This window comes from Motacilla alba, chromosome Z (genome assembly GCF_015832195.1).
Source record: "Motacilla alba alba isolate MOTALB_02 chromosome Z, Motacilla_alba_V1.0_pri, whole genome shotgun sequence".
NCBI classification, from domain to species: domain Eukaryota; kingdom Metazoa; phylum Chordata; class Aves; order Passeriformes; family Motacillidae; genus Motacilla; species Motacilla alba.
In genome coordinates, this window is record NC_052046.1 from 75215635 (window position 1) to 75232398 (window position 16764).

The following is a 16764-nucleotide window of genomic DNA, read 5'->3' on the forward strand; positions in this document are numbered from 1 at the left end:
TTGTACGCCCAGGAACTGCTTTGTCCACCTGGACCCAGTCTTCTTCCAACTCCATGGAGAAAGAAGACCACATGAATATGCGAAGGAGAAGAAAAGAAGAAGAGGAACTTCGCCCTGGGCAAGAAAAACAGTATAAAACTTAGGCTCAACAGCCGAGCTTCAAGAACACTGGGGGTTCCGACAGAGGTCGGATCTGTGTTCACCCAGTGCTGATCCCAGGCTCAACGCTGTCCCTTTGATTGTGGCTATTGAAATTTTTATTTCGATTCACGAAATAAATTCTGTTTCTTTTATTTTAATTTGTCTCTCTTAATTATTGGTTCGGATCAATCAGATTTTACCTGTACCACTGGGATGTGTGCTGAGGCTGGCAACAAGGCTGGCAGAGGCAGGGCGCCTGGCTGGGAGTGCCTTGGTGGGTGTTATAGGTAACAATTAATTTAATAATTAATAATTAATTTAAAAAGTATTTTATTTCACGACTGATACACGCTCTCGATAGCCACAATCCAAGGGACCGCGTCAACCCCGGGGTCAGCGCTGGGTGAACACAGATCAGACCTCTATCGTCCTAGTTCACACATGCCATCTGGTGAAGCCTGCTTAAATACAGTTTTTCTTGCCCGAGGCAAGGTTCCTCCTGTTCCTTTCTTTTCCCCGCATATTCATACAGTCTCTTTTCTCTGTCCTGCCTCGGACAATGCTGTCTCCAGGAGGAGATGAATGCTTGGAGGCTGGCTAGGAACTCGGCACTGGGTTTATCTTAATGTAAGACAGTTATCTGACACTGATCCTTGTGGTGCTCCCTGAGATCAGCTCCATTCCTTCAGGAGCCACTTCTCTTTTCATGCCAATTTGGCATTCCGCTCTGCTGCCATCTGGATTTCACCATGTGGTGGGGTAACCTGTCACCCTGATTTTCTAAGACTTTGCTAAGCCTTCTGATGTTTGCATTCTTGTAACGAACTTTCTCACACACAATTCTGTAAATAACTTGTGTTTTGCATTCTTTCATGGAGGAGGAGAGAACTGATGGACTCTTGGTCTGTCCAGTGTCATTGGAGAGGTGGCACTGTCACGCTCCAATCCAATGTCACTTTTTTATAGAGTCAGAAAATAAAGGTCCCTCTTTTTTGTTCACCTGAAGGGCAGCAGTGTCCGTGTCATCATTTCGTGTCGTATTGCGACAGTAACCCTTCTCTATCTCCAGCGTCAAACTTTTTAAACTCCAGCGTTTAAACTTTTTAAGATTATCTCTTACAGGCATTTTACAAACATAATTCATTTCATACACATAATTCTCACAAGCACGAATTTATGCTAAGCTATATATCGCAGTGGGGCTTTTTTTTGCCAGGCAGCTCCAGGGGCACGGAGCAGCAGCTGCAGGAGGAGAGGAAGCTGCTGGAGGTTTGCACTGTCCTTCAGCCTCACCAGCCCCGGAGATGGATCCATGTTGTGGTGTGGTTTTTGTTTTATTAGTATGATTATTGTTTGATTTGCAATTTTCTTGTGCTGCGTTTTGGTCTCTGCCCCTTCTCCCAGAACTTTCTTTACTCCTCATTTTATTAAATGCCATTCTCTCCCTAAAACCTGCCTTCTCTTGAGCACCTTCCCTGTCGGTTTCGTACTTCTTTAAACTTCATTGGTTCACTGAAACTGTTCTTTCCCCCTGGGATTCCTCCCTGGTTGATACTTGAATATTTGTATTTTATCTCTAGTTCTCCTGATTAGTTGAAGATTGTATCCTCCCCTCAGCCCTCTTCTTGTTTACAAGCTTTGCCTGCCCCGAGCTCGGGGTGCTGGGACGCTGAAGAGGGGAAGTTTTACCATCAAATGAAGTCATCCCAGGAACTGTGCTGCTCTTTTGTTTTGCGCCACGCCTTCCCTGGCAGCTGGGATCAGCGGAGCTTGGGAGAGAGGGGACTGTCGCTTCCCTGTCACCATCTAGCTGGGATGAGTGACAGATCCACAGCTGGGAGCTCCTCACCCCGTCCTGTGTGCCAGCACTGAGAAGGGTCACGACGCCACGGGCAATTCCTGTGTCCAGAGGGCAGCCCCGGCCGGTGCCCACCTGTTACAGGCAAAAACTGAGCGAGCCAATTTAATTTCAAAAAAAAAAAAAATTTCGTGACCACTATACAGTCCCGAAGCCACACCATTGAGGGACAGCGCCGAGGCCGGGATCGGAGCTGGGTGAGCGCCGGCCTGACCTCTGTCACATCAAGCCCCCACGGTTCACGCATGCCGCACGGCAGAGCCCGTTCTTATACTCTTTTTCTAGCCCGAGGCTCAGTTCTTTGTCTTCTTTCAGTGCTCTCCACATCCACGTTGGTTTCTTTCCGTGTCCTGCTCTGCACAAAAACCTCGTCCGGGAAGCGATGTGCGATACCGCATCTATTTAACATAATAATTATATGTATATAATGTATTGTAATTATCTAATATAAATCAGGCATTCAGATGCCTGTTCCTGATGGCTCAGGCTGGACATCTTCATGGGCCATCATCGCTGGGTGGCTCCTGGTCAGGCCTGGTCCTCTTCATATGTTGACTCCCTTCCTGCCAGCCGCCATCCCGTGTGGTTGCTCTCTGTCCCGAGCGCGGTGTTCATTACGATTTTTGTAATTCAGACATATTCCATACACGCTCAGTTTTAATCAGCACAAATTACTGAGTTACTCAACACCTCCACGAGGGCCTCCCTGCCCCGCGTCCCACAGCATCCTGTGACACTCACGCCTCTGGCCATGGATCTGCAGGACTGTCGCCCTGATTTTTAAGATTTCCTAAGCCTTCTGATGTTTACATTCTCTTAATGAACTTTCTCACACGCTTCCTGTAAATAACTCATTGTTTTGCATTCCTTTATGGAGGAGGAGGAATCTGATGGACTGTTGGTTTGTCCAGGGTCATTGGGGAGGTGGCACTGCCACCCTCCAATCCACTGTCACTTTTGGAAAACTGTAAATGTTGGAGTCAGAAAATAAACGTCCCCTGTTCCCTTCACCTTGAGAGCAGCAGCGAGCGTGTTGTCATGTCGTGTCCCGCAGTGACACTGGGTCCCAGAACGGGGTCCGGAGGGGTTTCCAAGCAGACACAGAACGGATCAGCAGCGAGCTCTGCAGTGCCCGCGGGCTGGCGGCTGTCCGTTCCGAATGGCCGAACTGACACCGCACGCTGCACCCCCGGGAGCTCCTGCCGGCCCGGCCCCGGCTGTCCCCGCTCTCCCTGAGCCCGGGCTGTCCCCAGGCTGTCCCCATGGTCCCCGTGCTGTCCCCGGCCATCCCCGGGCTGTCCCCGGGCTGTCCCCGTGTTGTCCCCGCTGTCCCTGGCCTGTCCCTGTGCTGTCCCCGGCCTATCCCCGTGCTGTCCCCATGGTCCCCGTGCTGTCCCCGGCCGTCCCCGGGCTGTCCCCAGGCTGTTCCCAGGCTGTCCCCACTGTCCCCGGCCCTCTCCCTGTGCTGTCCCTGTGCTGTCCCCAAGGTCCCCGTGCTGTCCCCGCTGTCCCCATGCTGTCCCCGTACTATCCCCGTGCTGTCCCCGCTGTCCCCGGCCTGTCCCTGTGCTGTCCCCGCTCTCCCCAGGCTGTCCCCGTGCTGTCCCCGCTGTCCCCGGCCTGTCCCCGCGCTGTCCCTGTGCTGTCCCCGTGCTGTCCCCGCTATCCCCGGCCTGTCCCCGCTATCCCCGGCCTGTCCCCGGCCTGTCCCCAGGCTGTCCCCGCTGTCCCCGTGCTGTCCCCGTGCTGTCCCCGCTGTCCCCGCTCTCCCTGAGGCCTCGCTGTCCCCGTGCTGTCCCCGCTGTCCCCGGCCTGTCCCAGCTGTCCCCGGCCTGTCCCCGGCCTGTCCCCGTGCTGTCCCCAGGCTGTCCCCGTGCTGTCCCCGCTGTCCCTGCTCTCCCTGAGGCCTCGCTGTCCCCGTGCTGTCCCCGCTGTCCCCGCTCTCCCTGAGGCCTCGCTGTCCCCGTGCTGTCCCCGTGCTGTCCCCAGGCTGTCCCCGGCCTGTCCCCGCTGTCCCCGTGCTGTCCCCGGCCTGTCCCCGTGCTGTCCCCAGGCTGTCCCCGTGCTGTCCCCAGGCTGTCCCCGGCCTGTCCCCGCTGTCCCTGTGCTGTCCCCGTGCTGTCCCCGTGCTGTCCCCGTGCTGTCCCCAGGCTGTCCCCGCTGTCCCCGCTCTCCCTGAGGCCTCGCTGTCCCCGTGCTGTCCTCGCTGTCCCCGTGCTGTCCCCGCTCTCCCCGCTCTCCCTGAGGCCGCGCTGTCCCGGGCTCTTCCCGCGCTGCCCTCTCCTCCCCCCGCTGTGCCTGCCCTGCCCTCCCCGAGGCCGGGCTGTTCCGTAGCGGGCCCCTCCCTCCGCGCCGGAGCGGTCCCAAGTCGCGAGGGGCGGGGCCTAGCGCGACGCCGGGCGCCGATTGGCTGCCGCGCGCCCCGGAAGCGGAAGCGGCGGCGGAAGCGGAGGGACGGTGGTGATGGCGGTGGAGCTGGAGGTGGCGGACGGGCAGTGCCGGCTGCGGCCCTTCTCCTGCGAGCTGGGGCTGCTCTCGCGGCCCGACGGCTCGGCCGCCTTCCTGCAGGGTCTGTGGGGCTGCGTTCCCCGGGACTTCCCTTCCCTTCCCTCCGCTCCCCTCCCGCAGGGTCTGTGTTGCTCCGCACACCGGCTCCCTTTCTTTCCTTACTGGTGCTCCTTTTCCCAGCCTTCCCCTCCTGAGACTCTCCTTCCCAGCCCATCCCGGCTCTGCTTCCCGGGGCTCCTCGTTCCTTCCCAGCCCTTCCCGCAGGGTCTGTGGTGCTGCGCGTCCCGGGGCTCCCCTTCTCCCGTTGCCACCCTTCCCGCGGGGTGCCGGGGCTGCCGTTCCCGGGGCAGCTCCTCACGGTGAGCTCTGCTCTGTGCGCGCAGGGGACACCTCGGTGCTGGCCGGGCTGTACGGCCCCGCCGAGGCCAAGATCAGCAAGGAGCTGCCGGACCGGGCGGCGCTGGAGGTGCTGCTGCGCCCCAAGGTGGGGCTGCCAGGTGGGCACGCGGAGTCCCGTCCCTGTCCCGAACCCGGTTCTTCCCCCAGAGTGGAGGTATTTGGGTTATTTACAGGCCCTTATCTCAGATTTGCTGGGTGGCAAATCCGCCAATGAGCACAGCCACAGCCCTTCGCTGCTGGCAGCTGTGTCAGGCACGGGCGCTGCTGCTGTGCTGCAGGTGCCCCGGCTCTGCGGGTAATTAGCGCCCTCCCTGCCGCGGCCTGACGAGCCCCTGCCTGCTGCCCCTGCCCGGGGCCGCGCTGGCTCTGTCTGTGCTGTCCCTGCTGCGCTGCCCTGCTCCCGGGCGCTGTCCCGAGCAGCTCCTCCCTGCTCCTGGGACTGTCCCCTCGGTGCTGGCGGCCCCGGGGTGTGTCCCCCGGCAGGGCGCTGCCCGGGGCCGTGCGGGACGGCTCTGCCCGAGGCTGGGCACGCTGCGAGCTCGCCCCGGGCTGGGGTTACACCTCCTCTCCCGAGCCCCGGGTGCCAGGGCACGGGGGTTTGGGTGCTGAGAGCTCCCCGTCGCGCAGGCGTGCTGGAGCGCAGCCGGGAGCAGCTGCTGCGGCAGACGTGCGAGGCCGTGGTGCTGGGCGTGCTGCACCCGCGCACCGCCATCTCCCTGGTGCTGCAGGTGCTCAGCGACGCCGGCTCCGTATCCTTCCCTCCGCACGGGTCGCGGGGCGTCCTCACCGCCGCGGTTCCTTGGGTTCAGCTCAGGGTGCAGAAAACACCGGCGCGGCAAAGGGGGTTGCTGTAACAATCAAAAAGCAATTCAGTTTATTAAATGATAGCAGCAAAATGCGTTGGGGGAATTGGGGAAAAGGGAAAGAATAAGGGAAAAGAAGGGAAGAGGGGAAAGGAAAGGTTTATAGCTACCAAACGCAGAGACAATGACGTCCTTCAAAGTCCATCGACAGCACTCGTCGTATTCACGTCGGGGGAGAGCTCGAAATCTCAAACCAACTCAGGGGTTTTATTATGATAACTCTATTGGAAATTGTGGAGCGGGGGAGACAAATACAATAGTCTGTGATCTCAGCAGTGGGCAAGAGCCGTTGTCTTCTTGGTGCAGTGGTCACACCTGCAGCAGCTTGCCTCCCCCACACCCCCCCCAGGTTAGAGGCTTCGGTCTCAGTCCTTGGGAGGAAGGGGAGCTGTTCCATGTCGGGGTCTCATGTCCCAGTCCTTGGAGAAAAGGCTTCTCCCATCTCAGTTTGTCTATCACGGTGGCTGCACAGTAGATGTAGGGTCTTCCATGGGGACCACCAAAAGATCATTCCAGAAAAGAGTCCAGCCAGTTCAGGAGGTGGGGAGATTCCAGGGCCATTGCTGCGGAGCGATGCAGGTGAAGAAAGGCAAAGTGCCCCCTCTCCTTTGGGTGCAGTGTTCCATGGGGTGGGCAAGCACACCTGCGAACAATAACTCGAGTTCTAGTCCTGGGGCCCTGGCAAGCTCCCACCAGACCAGGATGTTCAACAGGATCTTTTCAGTGCTCCCAGTTTCTGCCTTTTCACGACGATCGTGAGGCAGATGAGAGACCCTTCGGGCAGACACTTACAGAGGGACAGCACTGGGGGGTTCTGGGGGCGTGGGGGCTGGGCGCTCTTGGTGCTGTAGGTGCCTTGACACCCCCAGCTGCTGTCGTGCTGCCTGAACGCCGCCTGCATGGCGCTGCTGGATGCGGGGCTGCCCCTGGCCGCCCTCTTCTGCGGAGTCACCTGCGCCCTGCAGCCGGATGGCACCATCCTGCTGGACCCCACGGCCCGACAGGAGCAGGTGAGCCCTGGGGGAAGGGGGGGCCCCGCTCTGGGGGGCCCTCCCAGCCCTCCTGACCCCTGTCCCCGCAGGAGGCGCGCGCCATCCTCACCTTTGCCATCGCCAGCAGCGACAGGAAGGTGCTGATGGCCACCACCAAGGGCAGCTGCTCTGTGGAGGAGGTGAGGCCCTCCCTGGGGGGGTTTTGGGGTGGGGGACTCCCTCACAGGGGGTCCCTCAGGCCCAGCCCTTCACCCCGCTCCTGTGCAGATGCAGCAGTGCCTGGCCGCAGCCCAGCGCGCCGCCAGCACCATCTTCCAGTTCTACCGCGACTCCGTGCGCCGCCGCTACTCCAAGAGCTGAGCCGGGGACACCCTGCGGGCAGCTGGACTGGCCTGGGCCCCCAGCCCTCAGTAAAGGACTGTTTTCCCTGCACTCTGCCTCTTGAGTCCATCCTGTGCCACTGGGGCTGGACAGCTCTGGGGATACGTGTCCCAGGCCCTGCTGGCTCCTGAGACCCCCGGAATGGGGACACACGGACACAGCGTGGGCATGGGCCTGGTGGGACACCCAACATGGCGGCCTTGGGGAGCCACACACGTGCTGGTACACCCAACATGGCGGCCTTGGGGAGCCACATGTGTGCGGGTACACCCAACATGGCAGCGCCACGGTGCCAGACATGTGTGGGTATGCCCACCATGGAAGCCGTGGGGAGTCACACATATGCAGGTACACCCAACATGGCAGCGTGGGGTGCCACATGTGCTGGCACATTCAACATGGCGGTTCGAGGGTGCCACACATGTGCGGGTACACCCAACATGGCAGCACCGGGGGTGCCACACGTGTGCGGGTACATCCAACATGGCAGCGTCGAGGTGCCACACATGTGCGGGTACACCCAACATGGCGGCCTTGGGGAGCCACACATGTGCTGGTACACCCAACATGGCGGTTCTGGGGTGCCACACATGTGCTGGTACACCCAACATGGCAGCCTTGGGGTGCCACACGTGCAGGTACACCCAACATGGCGGTTCTGGGGTGCCACACATGTGCGGGTACACCCAACATGGCGGCTCCAGGGTGCCACACATGTGCTGGTCCACCCAACATGGTGGTTCTGGGGTGCCACACGTGTGCGGGTACACCCAACATGGCGGTTCTGGGGTGCCACACACGTGCTGGTACACCCAACATGGCTGCCGGGGGGCACTGGGGGTGTAGGGGGCAATACCGGGGGTCCAAGGGGAGGCAGCAGCGGTCAGCAGTGGGGGATGTGCCCAGTCATTTGGTTTTAAAATTTTAAATGTTTCATAATAATGAAATGGTTATAAAAATAGCGACATAATTAGAGTAATAACAGTTCGGACAGTTGGGATTAGGACAATACGGGGCAGTAAAAACAAAGAGTTACTGACAGTCCGGGTGCCTTTTCTGGGCAAAATGAGCCCGAAAAAGGACCCACGTTAACAGAGGATTAACCCTTAAAAGCAACAGCCTGTTGCATATTCATACACCTCATCCATGGTGCAGAAATTCCATCCAAACACAGGATTCTGGCTGGGCAGTGTCAGCTTCTTCTTCTGAATCCTGACGGTGCCCTCAGGGCTGAGTGAGGCGGGAAGAAGTTTATTTCTTCTGATAAGGGAGCAATAAATTCTCTTTCTCTGAAAGATTGAGGTGTCCTGTGGCTGCTGTCTGGTGCCAGTACCTCATTCCTTTCTTTCAAAGAATATCCCACAGCATCGTTTCCATTTTAACATTATGTTATAACCTAAAACTATATTTGAGAAAATTAATACAGCATCACTTTCTAACATAACACATATAACATTCATCCTGATATTTGCAAGAAGCCAGTCATAAAATACGCATTTATCACAGGGATATGGGCCGGCACAGCGGGGTTCACTGGGGCTTTGGGCTCCATGAGGGGGGCAACAAAGGGGTGCAGCGGGAGCCGTAATCGAGCTGCCAACCCCTACCAAATAAAAATTATTTTAGAAAATAATCAAAACCAAAAGAGACCCCACAGGAAACCTTACCTCCCCCACTAAAATAAATCCTCAGCAGGCGCAGGGAAGCCGCGCTGGGGGGAGAAAGGCGAAACAAGGGGAGAGAGGGGGGAGTTCTGTGCGTGCGTGAGGGGGAAGGGGGCGGGGCCGAGTGTGAGGGGAAGGGGCGGGGCCGTGTGTAAAGGGAAGGGGGCGGGGCCGTGTGTAAAGGGAAGGGGGCGGGGCCGTGTGTGAGGAAGAGGGGGCGGGGCCGTGTGTGAGAGCAGGAAGGGGGCGGGGCCGTGTGTGAGGAAGAGGGGGCGGGGCCGTGAGTGTGAGGGGAAGGGGCGGGGTCGTGTAAGGGGCGGGGCCTGTGTGTGAGTTGAAGGGGCGGGGCCGTGTGTGTGAGGGGAAGGGGGCGGGGCCAAGGGTGAGGGGGGAAGGGGGCGGGGCCATTCGTGAGGGGGAAAGGCGTGGGCTTGTGCGGGTGGGGAAGGGGCGGGGCCATGTGTGAAGGGAAGGGAGCGTGTGCAAGGGGAAAGGGGCGGGGCCGTGTGTGTGAGGGGAAGGGGCGGGGCCATGTGTGAGGGGAAGGGGCGGGGCATTCGTGAGGGGAAGGGGGGCCGTGTGTAAAGGGAAGGGGGCGGGGCGCCTCACGTGCCGCCCCACGTGACCGCGCACGCGCCTGCCCACGTGACGCGGCGCAGACATGGCGGCGGCGGCGGCGGCGCTCCGGGGCCGCCGCTTCAAGTGGTCGCTGGATCTGGGGGCGGCGCCGGGGGCTCGGTGAGGGCCGGGGGGCTCGGGGAACGCGGGGGGAGCCGGGATACCGAGCGCTCACGGTGACCCGCCCCGCTGTGCGCAGGCCCCGCGGAGCCGCCGAGGGCCGCGGCCCGCTTGGCTTCGCTGACCGGCAGCTGGGGGAGGGCGGCGTCCACGAGAGCGACAAGATCCTCATGGAGAAGGTGCGAGGGAGCGGGGGGACGGCCGGCGCTCCGCGGGGCTGCGGGGGGGTCTCCTGTGTCCCTGCACAGCCCGGGCGCCTCTGCAGGAGTGGTGCCTGCCCGCCGCGGGGCTCGCTGGCCCGGGTCCCCCGCGCCCCGGCTCCCCGTGGGGATGGGCCTTGCCCCGCGTCCCTCCCCTGCCCCGGCCCTGCGGGTCCCCCCAGCCCCGGGCACGCGTAACGGGTGGTCCTCGGCCTGGGATCCCCCAAATTCCGGCTCCCCATCCCCATCCTGGGATTCCCCAAACGCCGTGTCCCACACCCCCCGGCCCCGTGTCGTTGCAGCGCTGCTGGGACGTGGCTCTGGCGCCGCTGAAGCAGATCCCCATGAACCTGTTCATCATGTACATGGCCGGCAACACCATCTCCATCTTCCCGGCCATGATGGTCTGCATGATGGGCTGGCGCCCGCTGCAGGCCCTCATGTCCCTGTCTGCCAGTGAGTGCAGCTCCTCTGCGGGGACAGGCCCATGGGGACAGCCCCCAGGGTGTCCCCGCAGCCCCCTGGGTGTCCCACAGTGCCTTGGTGTCCCACAGTGCCCTGGGTGTCCCACAGCCCCCAGGGAGTCCCCGCAGCCCCCTGGATGTCTCCACAGTCTCCAGGGTGTCCCCGCAGCCCCCTTGGGTGTCCCCACAGAGCTCTGGGTGTCCCCACAACTCCCAGATGTCCCGCAGTCCCCGGGTGTCCCACAGAACCTTGGGTGTCCCCACAGCCCCCTGGATTTCCCACAGGCCCCTCCATGTCCCCTCAGTCCCCTGGGTGTCCCCACAGTCCTCTTGGGTGTCCCCGCAGTCCTGTTGGGTGTCCCCGCAGCCCCCCGGGTGTCCCCACATCCCCCTGGGAGTCCCCACAGCCCCCTGGGTGTCCCCGCAGACCCCTGGGTGTCTCCACAGTCCCTATGGTGTCCCCACAGCCCCCTTGGATGTTCCCACAGTCCCCAGATATCCTGCAGTCCCCGGGTGTCCCCGCAGATCTCTGGGTGTCCCCACAGGCCCCTGGGTGTCCCCTCAGTCCCCTGGTTGTACCCTCAGTCCCCTGGGTACCCCCACAGATCCCTGGATGTCCCCACAGTCTCCAGGGTGTCCCTGCAGCCTCCTGGATGTCCCCACATCTCCCCTGGGTGTCCCCTCTGTCCCCTGGGTGTCCTGCACTTCCTTGGTTGTCCCCTCAGCCTCCTGGGGGTCCCTGCAGCCCAGTGGGTGTCCCCACAGCCCCCCCCCACAGCCCCCCTGGGTGTCTCACAGCCCCATGGATGGGCAGATGTGTCCCACAGCCCCCTCCAGATCATTCCCCTCTGCCCAGCGCTCCCCCCGGGGTGCTGCCCACCCCCGTGAGCCCTGTGCCAGCTCAGCAGCCTGAGGGTCACTGACAGGCGCCCCATGCCCTCTGTCCCCCCAGCCCTGAAGGCCCTGGAGAGCTCGAGCCGGCGGGCCCTGCAGGGCCTGGTGTTCCTGGTGGGCAACGGGCTGGGGCTGGCACTGGCCCTCTACAAGTGCCAGGCCATGGGGCTGCTGCCCACCCGCCCGTCCGACTGGCTGGCCTTTGTCACCCCCCCGCAGGTGAGCCCGGGGTGCTGGGGTCACCCCCCAGAGCCAGGGGGGCTGGGTCACCCTCCAGGGTCACCCCCCAGAGTCAGGGGGGCTGGGGTCACCCCCCAGAGTCAGGGGGGCTGGGGTCACCCCCCAGAGTCAGGGGTCCTGGCCCACCCCCAGGGTCAGGGGGGCTGGGGTCAGCCTGCAGGGTCACCCCCCAGAGTCAGGGGTCCCGGGTCATCCCCCAGGGTCAGGGGGGCTGGGTCACCCCACAGAGTCAGGGGGGCTGGGGTCACCCCCCCCCAGAGCCAGGGGTGCTGATACCACCCTGCAGACTCCTGGGTCACCCTGCAGAGTCAGGGGTTTTGGGGTCACTCCCAGAGTCAGGGGTGCTGGGGTCACCCTGCAGTGTCAGGGGTCCTGGGGTCACCCCCCAGAGTCAGGGGTGCTGGGGTCACCCTGCAGTGTCAGGGGTGCTGGGGTCACCTTGCAGAGTCAGGGGTTTTGGGGTCACTCCCCAGAGTCAGGGATGCTGGGGTCACCCTGCAGAGTCACCCCCAGAGCCAGGGGTGCTGATACCACTCTGCAGAGTCAGGAGTTTTGGGGTCACTCCCAGAGTCAGGGGGGCTGGGGTCACCCCCAGAGCCAGGGGTCCTGGGTCACCCTGCAGTGTCAGGGGTGCTGGGGTCACCCTGCAGAGTCACCCTGCAGACTCAGGGGTCCTGGGTCACCCCCAGAGTCAGGGGTGCTGGGGTCACCCTGCAGAGTCAGGGGTTATGGGGTCACCCGCAGAGCCAGGGGTGCTGATACCACCCTGCAGACTCCTGGGTCACCCCCAGAGTCAGGGGTTATGGGGTCACCCCCAGAGCCAGGGGGGCTGGTCAGCCGCCGGGGCCCCCCACTCACGCGTTGCTCTCTCCCCTCTCTTGGCAGCGAATGGAATTCACTGGGGGGGGCCTGATCCTGTGACCCCCTGCGCCCACCCCCCAATAAAGGCCATGGCAGGATGGTGACATCGTTTCTGCGGCAGTTCTCAGGGTCTGGGGGCTCAGCCCAGGCTGCACTGGCTGGGGGTGAACTGAGGAATGTCAACTGGGCTGTACTGGGAGCACTGGGAGTGCAGGGCAGTCTGCACTGGGAGCACTGGGAGTGCAGGGCAGTCTGCACTGGGAGCACTGGGGGCTCCTCTCCGAGCCACAGGACCATACTGGGAGCCACACTGGGAGCACTGGGAATGGCCTGCATGGGGAGAGCTGCAGCCTGAGGCTGGCTCTGTCCTGCAGGCACTGGGCTCATACTGGGAACACTGGGGATCTTGTCATGATCTGGATCTGACTGCAGCTCATGCCACTGGGAGCACTGGGGCCATACTGGGATCCTGCCCGAGGCTCACTAGCATTGTACTGGGAGTGCTGGTGTTGTACTGGGAGCACTGGGCCCACACTGGGATGGTGCTGGGTGTGCCCACTGCTGGTTTCTGCCACATTTCACATTTTTATTTCGGTAGTTGCCCCGTTTTGACTGTTTTTCTCATCACTTCTTGCACATTTGTGCCCTGTTTTTGCCCTTTTCCCTCATTCTTTCATACTTTTTCCCCACTTCTGCAGTAATTTCTTCCGCTGTTGCTCCCAGTAGAGCCCAAACCTCTGCTCCCCAGTATGGACCAGTGCCTCCCAGCGTGGCCTTGTGCCCTCTGCACGAGTTGGAGCATGAGATGTCATGGCCCAGTATATCCCAGTATATCCCAGCAGCTCCCAGTGCCCTTCCACACCACCCCAGCGTTCCCAGCTGCACTGGGGGCAGGGATGGGTGTCACCCAGGGCCATTCAGCGGGGACAGGATGATGCCACCCCTTGTCCCGGGCTGTCACCGGGCACGGTGACCCCAGCACAGCGTTTCCCAACGGCCACACCTCCCACAGACTCATCCAGCTGGGAAATGCCCCCAGCCCAGGGAGTGCCAGCTGTGCCCTGTCCCCACCCTGTCCCCAGCCCACGGCTCCGAGTGCCACCTCCAGGGATGGGCACTCCAAACCCCCTGGGCATTTCCAGCCCTGAGCCCCCTTTCCATGGGGAAATTCCCGCTGTTCCACCCTGAGGCTGCTCTCTCGCTGTGCTCACAGGGTCTCCCAGAACAAACAGGAACGTGGTGACTGCTTCCCTGAACTCATTAACACGCTCCCTCCCGTTTCCCTGGAGTCATTAACTCCCTCCCACCAGCACACATCCCCCTGTGCCGGGGGTCTTTGGTGGCCCGTGACCCCCCAGCTGGGTCTGACCGCTGGGTGAACCGGTGCTGCTGTGCCCAGTTAGGAGGAAGGCTGGCAGAGGCGGCCTGGCTCATTAATTAGTGAGGCTTGCAATCAGTGGGGTGTAGTTTCTTACTCCCTCCCTCGGTTAATGTTTATTGCGCTCCTGATTGTGCACTTCCACGGTCTAAGGATTTTCCTAAACGATCATTGTGCTCACCCGCCAGGTGCAATCCATTCTTCATCTGCACTGTCAGGAGCTGTGCAGAGCCACAGGGTCCCCCTGAGCTGCCTTTGCTCCACCTGAGCCCCGTGCCAGCTCCCTCAGCCCCTCCTGGGCTCCGTTCCCTTCCCAGCTCCGTTCCCTGGACACGCTCCAGCCCCCCAGGGCCGGCCTGAGCTGAGGGGCCAGAGCTGGACCCAGCTGGAGCTGGAGCCTGGGCAGGGCCAGCCCGGGGACAGTCCCTGCCCTGTGCTCCCGACACAGCCAGAGCCTTCCTGGCCACCTGGAATTGTGCCCACCAGCCGGCTCTGGTCCTTCCTGCTGTGTCTCCAGGGGACAGCGGGAGGGTCTCCCTGGGAATGACACAGCCTGCCCTGGGAGGGGACCCGTCAGCAGGGCAAGGAGCCACCAGGCTGGGTGATAAGGTGTGAAGAGAGGCCTGGCTGGTGCTGGAAAATCACAGCTTCCCTGCTGGCAGGCGCCCAGGACTGGGAGGGCAGGATCATTTGTGGGAGCAGCAAGGCACAGCAGCGGCTGCTCTGAGGGGCACGATCCATGTGGATCCCACCTGGGTCTTACAGGGCTCTGGGCCTGTGCCGGACCCGGGGACACCTGCGTGGTGTCCCTCCTTTCCCCAAGGTCAGCGTGAACACACCTCATCCACCAGAGCCAGACCCTCAGAGCCCTGACCCTGCTGCCAGCGCTGTCCCCAGCACTGTCCCCAGCACCAGCACCTGGCATGGCCATCCCTGGGCCAGAGCAGAAGGAAAATCCCTTCCGAGACAGGAGGGGGGAAAGCCAGTTCCTCCCTGCAGCCACCAGGTGCCCTGAGCTCAGGAGCGCCCTGGATTTCATTCCCAAGGGAAGCAGATGGGTAACTTCCCAGGATGCAGCAGGCAGGGAGTCTCCAGGGACTTGGTCGTCGTGGCACAGCCGCTGTGCCGTTTATTGAAGCACGCTGCGGGGGGCTGGGAGCGGTGCACACGCACGGGGGGGAGCCGGGCAGCCTCAGCGCGGGGATGGACGCGGCGCGGGGCTTGGCTCGCAGCGCACGGAGCCGCGGCACGCACCGGGAGCCATGCGGAGCCGCTCCCGCCGCCGAGAGCAGCTGCAGGGCCTGCCGCCGGCTCGGGGCTCATATACTGTCCAGCTTCTTCAGGATGAAGGGAGCTGCGGGAGAAAACAACAACGAGTCGGGCGTTTGTGTGTGCAGCAGCCCCGGCGGCTCCGGCACGGCCCCGAGACGCGGCACGTCCCGGGAGCGCGGGACCGCAACACCCCCGGAGCCCGGACCGGCACACACCGGGAGTGCGGGGCCGGGATATCCCCGGGAACGAGGGCCCGGAACAGCCCCGGAGCCCGGACCAGCACAGGCTGGGAGTGCGGGGCCGGGGAATGCGGGGTTGGGATATCCGCGGAGCCCGGGCCTGGCACATGCTGGGGACACGGGGCCGGGACATCCCCGGGAACGAGGGCCCGGCACAGCCCCGGAGCCCGGACCGGCACAGGCCGGGAGTGCGGGGCCGGAACAGCCCCGGAGCCCGGGCCTGGCACATGCCGGGAGTGGGGGCCCGGAACAGCCCCGGGAACGAGGGCCCGGCACAGGCCGGGAGTGCGGGGCCGGAACAGCCCCGGGAACGAGGGCCCGGCACAGGCCGGGAGTGGGGGCCCGGAACAGCCCCGGGAACGAGGGCCCGGCACAGGCCGGGAGTGCGGGGCCGGAACAGCCCCGGGAACGAGGGCCCGGCACAGCCCCGGAGCCCGGGCCGGCACAGGCCGGGGCCTTCACCCCCGCTCACTCACTGATCCGCAGCAGCGCGACGTAGATGATGAAGTTGCGCACGGAGGCCAGCACGTCGCGGCGCATCTTCCGCCGCAGCTCCTCCGGGTCCATCTTGGGCCCCAGCCCCTCGATGCGGAACATGGCGGCGCGCAGCTGGAGCCGCCGCTGGAGCTCGATCCCGGTCCCGGTCCCGCTCCCGGTCCCGCTCCCGGTCCCGCTCCCGACCCGGCCCCGGCGCCGCTGGCGGCCACGCGCGGCGGAAACACGTGACCGGCCGCGCGCGCGGGGGGGGCAGCGTCACTTCCGGTGCGGCGTGAGGGGAGAGGGGACATGGACGGGGAGCGGGGACGGAGGGACAGCGACAGGGCGGGACCGCGGGCGGGGAGCACAGGGACAGCGCCCAGGAGCAGGGCAGCGCAGCAGGGACAGCACAGACAGAGCCAGCGCGGCCCCGGGCAGGGGCAGCAGGCAGGGGCTCGTCAGGCCGCGGCAGGGAGGGCGCTAATTACCCGCAGAGCCGGGGCACCTGCAGTACAGCAGCAGCGCCCGTGCCTGACACAGCTGCCAGCAGCGAAGGGCTGTGGCTGTGCTCATTGGCGGATTTGCCACCCAGCAAATCTGAGATAAAGGCCTGTAAATACCCCAAATACCTCCACTCTGGGGGAAGAACCGGGTTCGGGACAGGGGTAGGCCTGGCTGTGTGTGGGAGAGCACCTGAGTAACAGAATCCCAGGGGATGTGGGGCTGGAGGGCTCCTCTGGAGCTGCCTGTCTCCTGTCTCACACAGGGACACTCCAGGGCTCTGCCCCTCCATGCACACGAGCTCTCCCTGCTGCTGGCCTGCCACTCGCTGCCCTGGGCTCGCTGCCCACTGCTGCTGGCCCCGGCAGCGCCGAGCAGAGCCCGGCCCGTGCTCCGGCAGCCGCTGGAGATGCTGGCATGGATGGACGGGATCCCCCCTCAGCGTCCAGTTGCTGCAGAGCCCAAGCCATCACGCACCAAGTGCTGACATCACCTGTGCTCCTTTTTAGGGCCTGGGGCTGCATCAAGCCTGAAGCTCTCCCAGAGACCTGCACGCACCAGGATCCCACAGCTGCACACAGAAATCACGTTTGTTACCCAACACGCAGCAAGCCAGCAGTGACACACTGGAGAGACGCCGAGTATTTACTTCAGTATTTATTTCAGTTCAGTATTTATTTCAGTTCAGCATTTA

At 62.8% G+C, this 16764-nt stretch overlaps 3 protein-coding genes across 3 annotated transcripts; 2 read left to right on the forward strand and 1 right to left on the reverse strand.

Annotated features, from left to right (window-relative positions):
- Positions 1–4411: 4411 nt before the first annotated feature.
- On the forward strand, positions 4412–7193 carry EXOSC5 (exosome component 5). The gene is made up of 6 exons (XM_038125939.1): positions 4412–4568; positions 4891–5004; positions 5534–5655; positions 6639–6779; positions 6851–6940; positions 7029–7193. Exons 1-6 carry the CDS (start codon positions 4463–4465, stop codon positions 7119–7121), a joined length of 666 nt encoding a protein of 221 aa, XP_037981867.1. The 5' UTR covers positions 4412–4462; the 3' UTR covers positions 7122–7193.
- A 2192-nt stretch (positions 7194–9385) lies between these two features.
- EMC4 (ER membrane protein complex subunit 4) lies at positions 9386–12307 on the forward strand. The gene is made up of 5 exons (XM_038125940.1): positions 9386–9544; positions 9624–9723; positions 10047–10200; positions 11161–11321; positions 12228–12307. Exons 1-5 carry the CDS (start codon positions 9468–9470, stop codon positions 12261–12263), a joined length of 528 nt encoding a protein of 175 aa, XP_037981868.1. The 5' UTR covers positions 9386–9467; the 3' UTR covers positions 12264–12307.
- Positions 12308–14677: 2370 nt separating this feature from the next.
- Positions 14678–15777, reverse strand: TOMM5 (translocase of outer mitochondrial membrane 5). The gene is made up of 2 exons (XM_038125942.1): positions 15569–15777; positions 14678–14935 (listed from the first exon to the last, which is right to left on the reverse strand). Exons 1-2 carry the CDS (start codon positions 15687–15689, stop codon positions 14901–14903), a joined length of 156 nt encoding a protein of 51 aa, XP_037981870.1. The 5' UTR covers positions 15690–15777; the 3' UTR covers positions 14678–14900.
- Positions 15778–16764: the final 987 nt, after the last annotated feature.

Coding starts and splice junctions, on each gene's coding strand:
- EXOSC5 (XM_038125939.1), top strand. CDS start 4,463: ATGGCGGTGGAGCTGGAGGTGGCGGACGGGCAGTGCCGGCTGCGGCCC. Junction 6,780..6,850: donor CCACGGCCCGACAGGAGCAG/GTGAGCCCTGGG, acceptor CTGTCCCCGCAG/GAGGCGCGCGCCATCCTCAC. Junction 6,941..7,028: donor GCAGCTGCTCTGTGGAGGAG/GTGAGGCCCTCC, acceptor GCTCCTGTGCAG/ATGCAGCAGTGCCTGGCCGC.
- EMC4 (XM_038125940.1), top strand. CDS start 9,468: ATGGCGGCGGCGGCGGCGGCGCTCCGGGGCCGCCGCTTCAAGTGGTCG. Junction 9,545..9,623: donor GGGGCGGCGCCGGGGGCTCG/GTGAGGGCCGGG, acceptor CGCTGTGCGCAG/GCCCCGCGGAGCCGCCGAGG. Junction 9,724..10,046: donor ACAAGATCCTCATGGAGAAG/GTGCGAGGGAGC, acceptor GTGTCGTTGCAG/CGCTGCTGGGACGTGGCTCT.
- TOMM5 (XM_038125942.1), bottom strand. CDS start 15,689: ATGTTCCGCATCGAGGGGCTGGGGCCCAAGATGGACCCGGAGGAGCTG. Junction 14,936..15,568: donor CGTCGCGCTGCTGCGGATCA/GTGAGTGAGCGG, acceptor TTTCTCCCGCAG/CTCCCTTCATCCTGAAGAAG.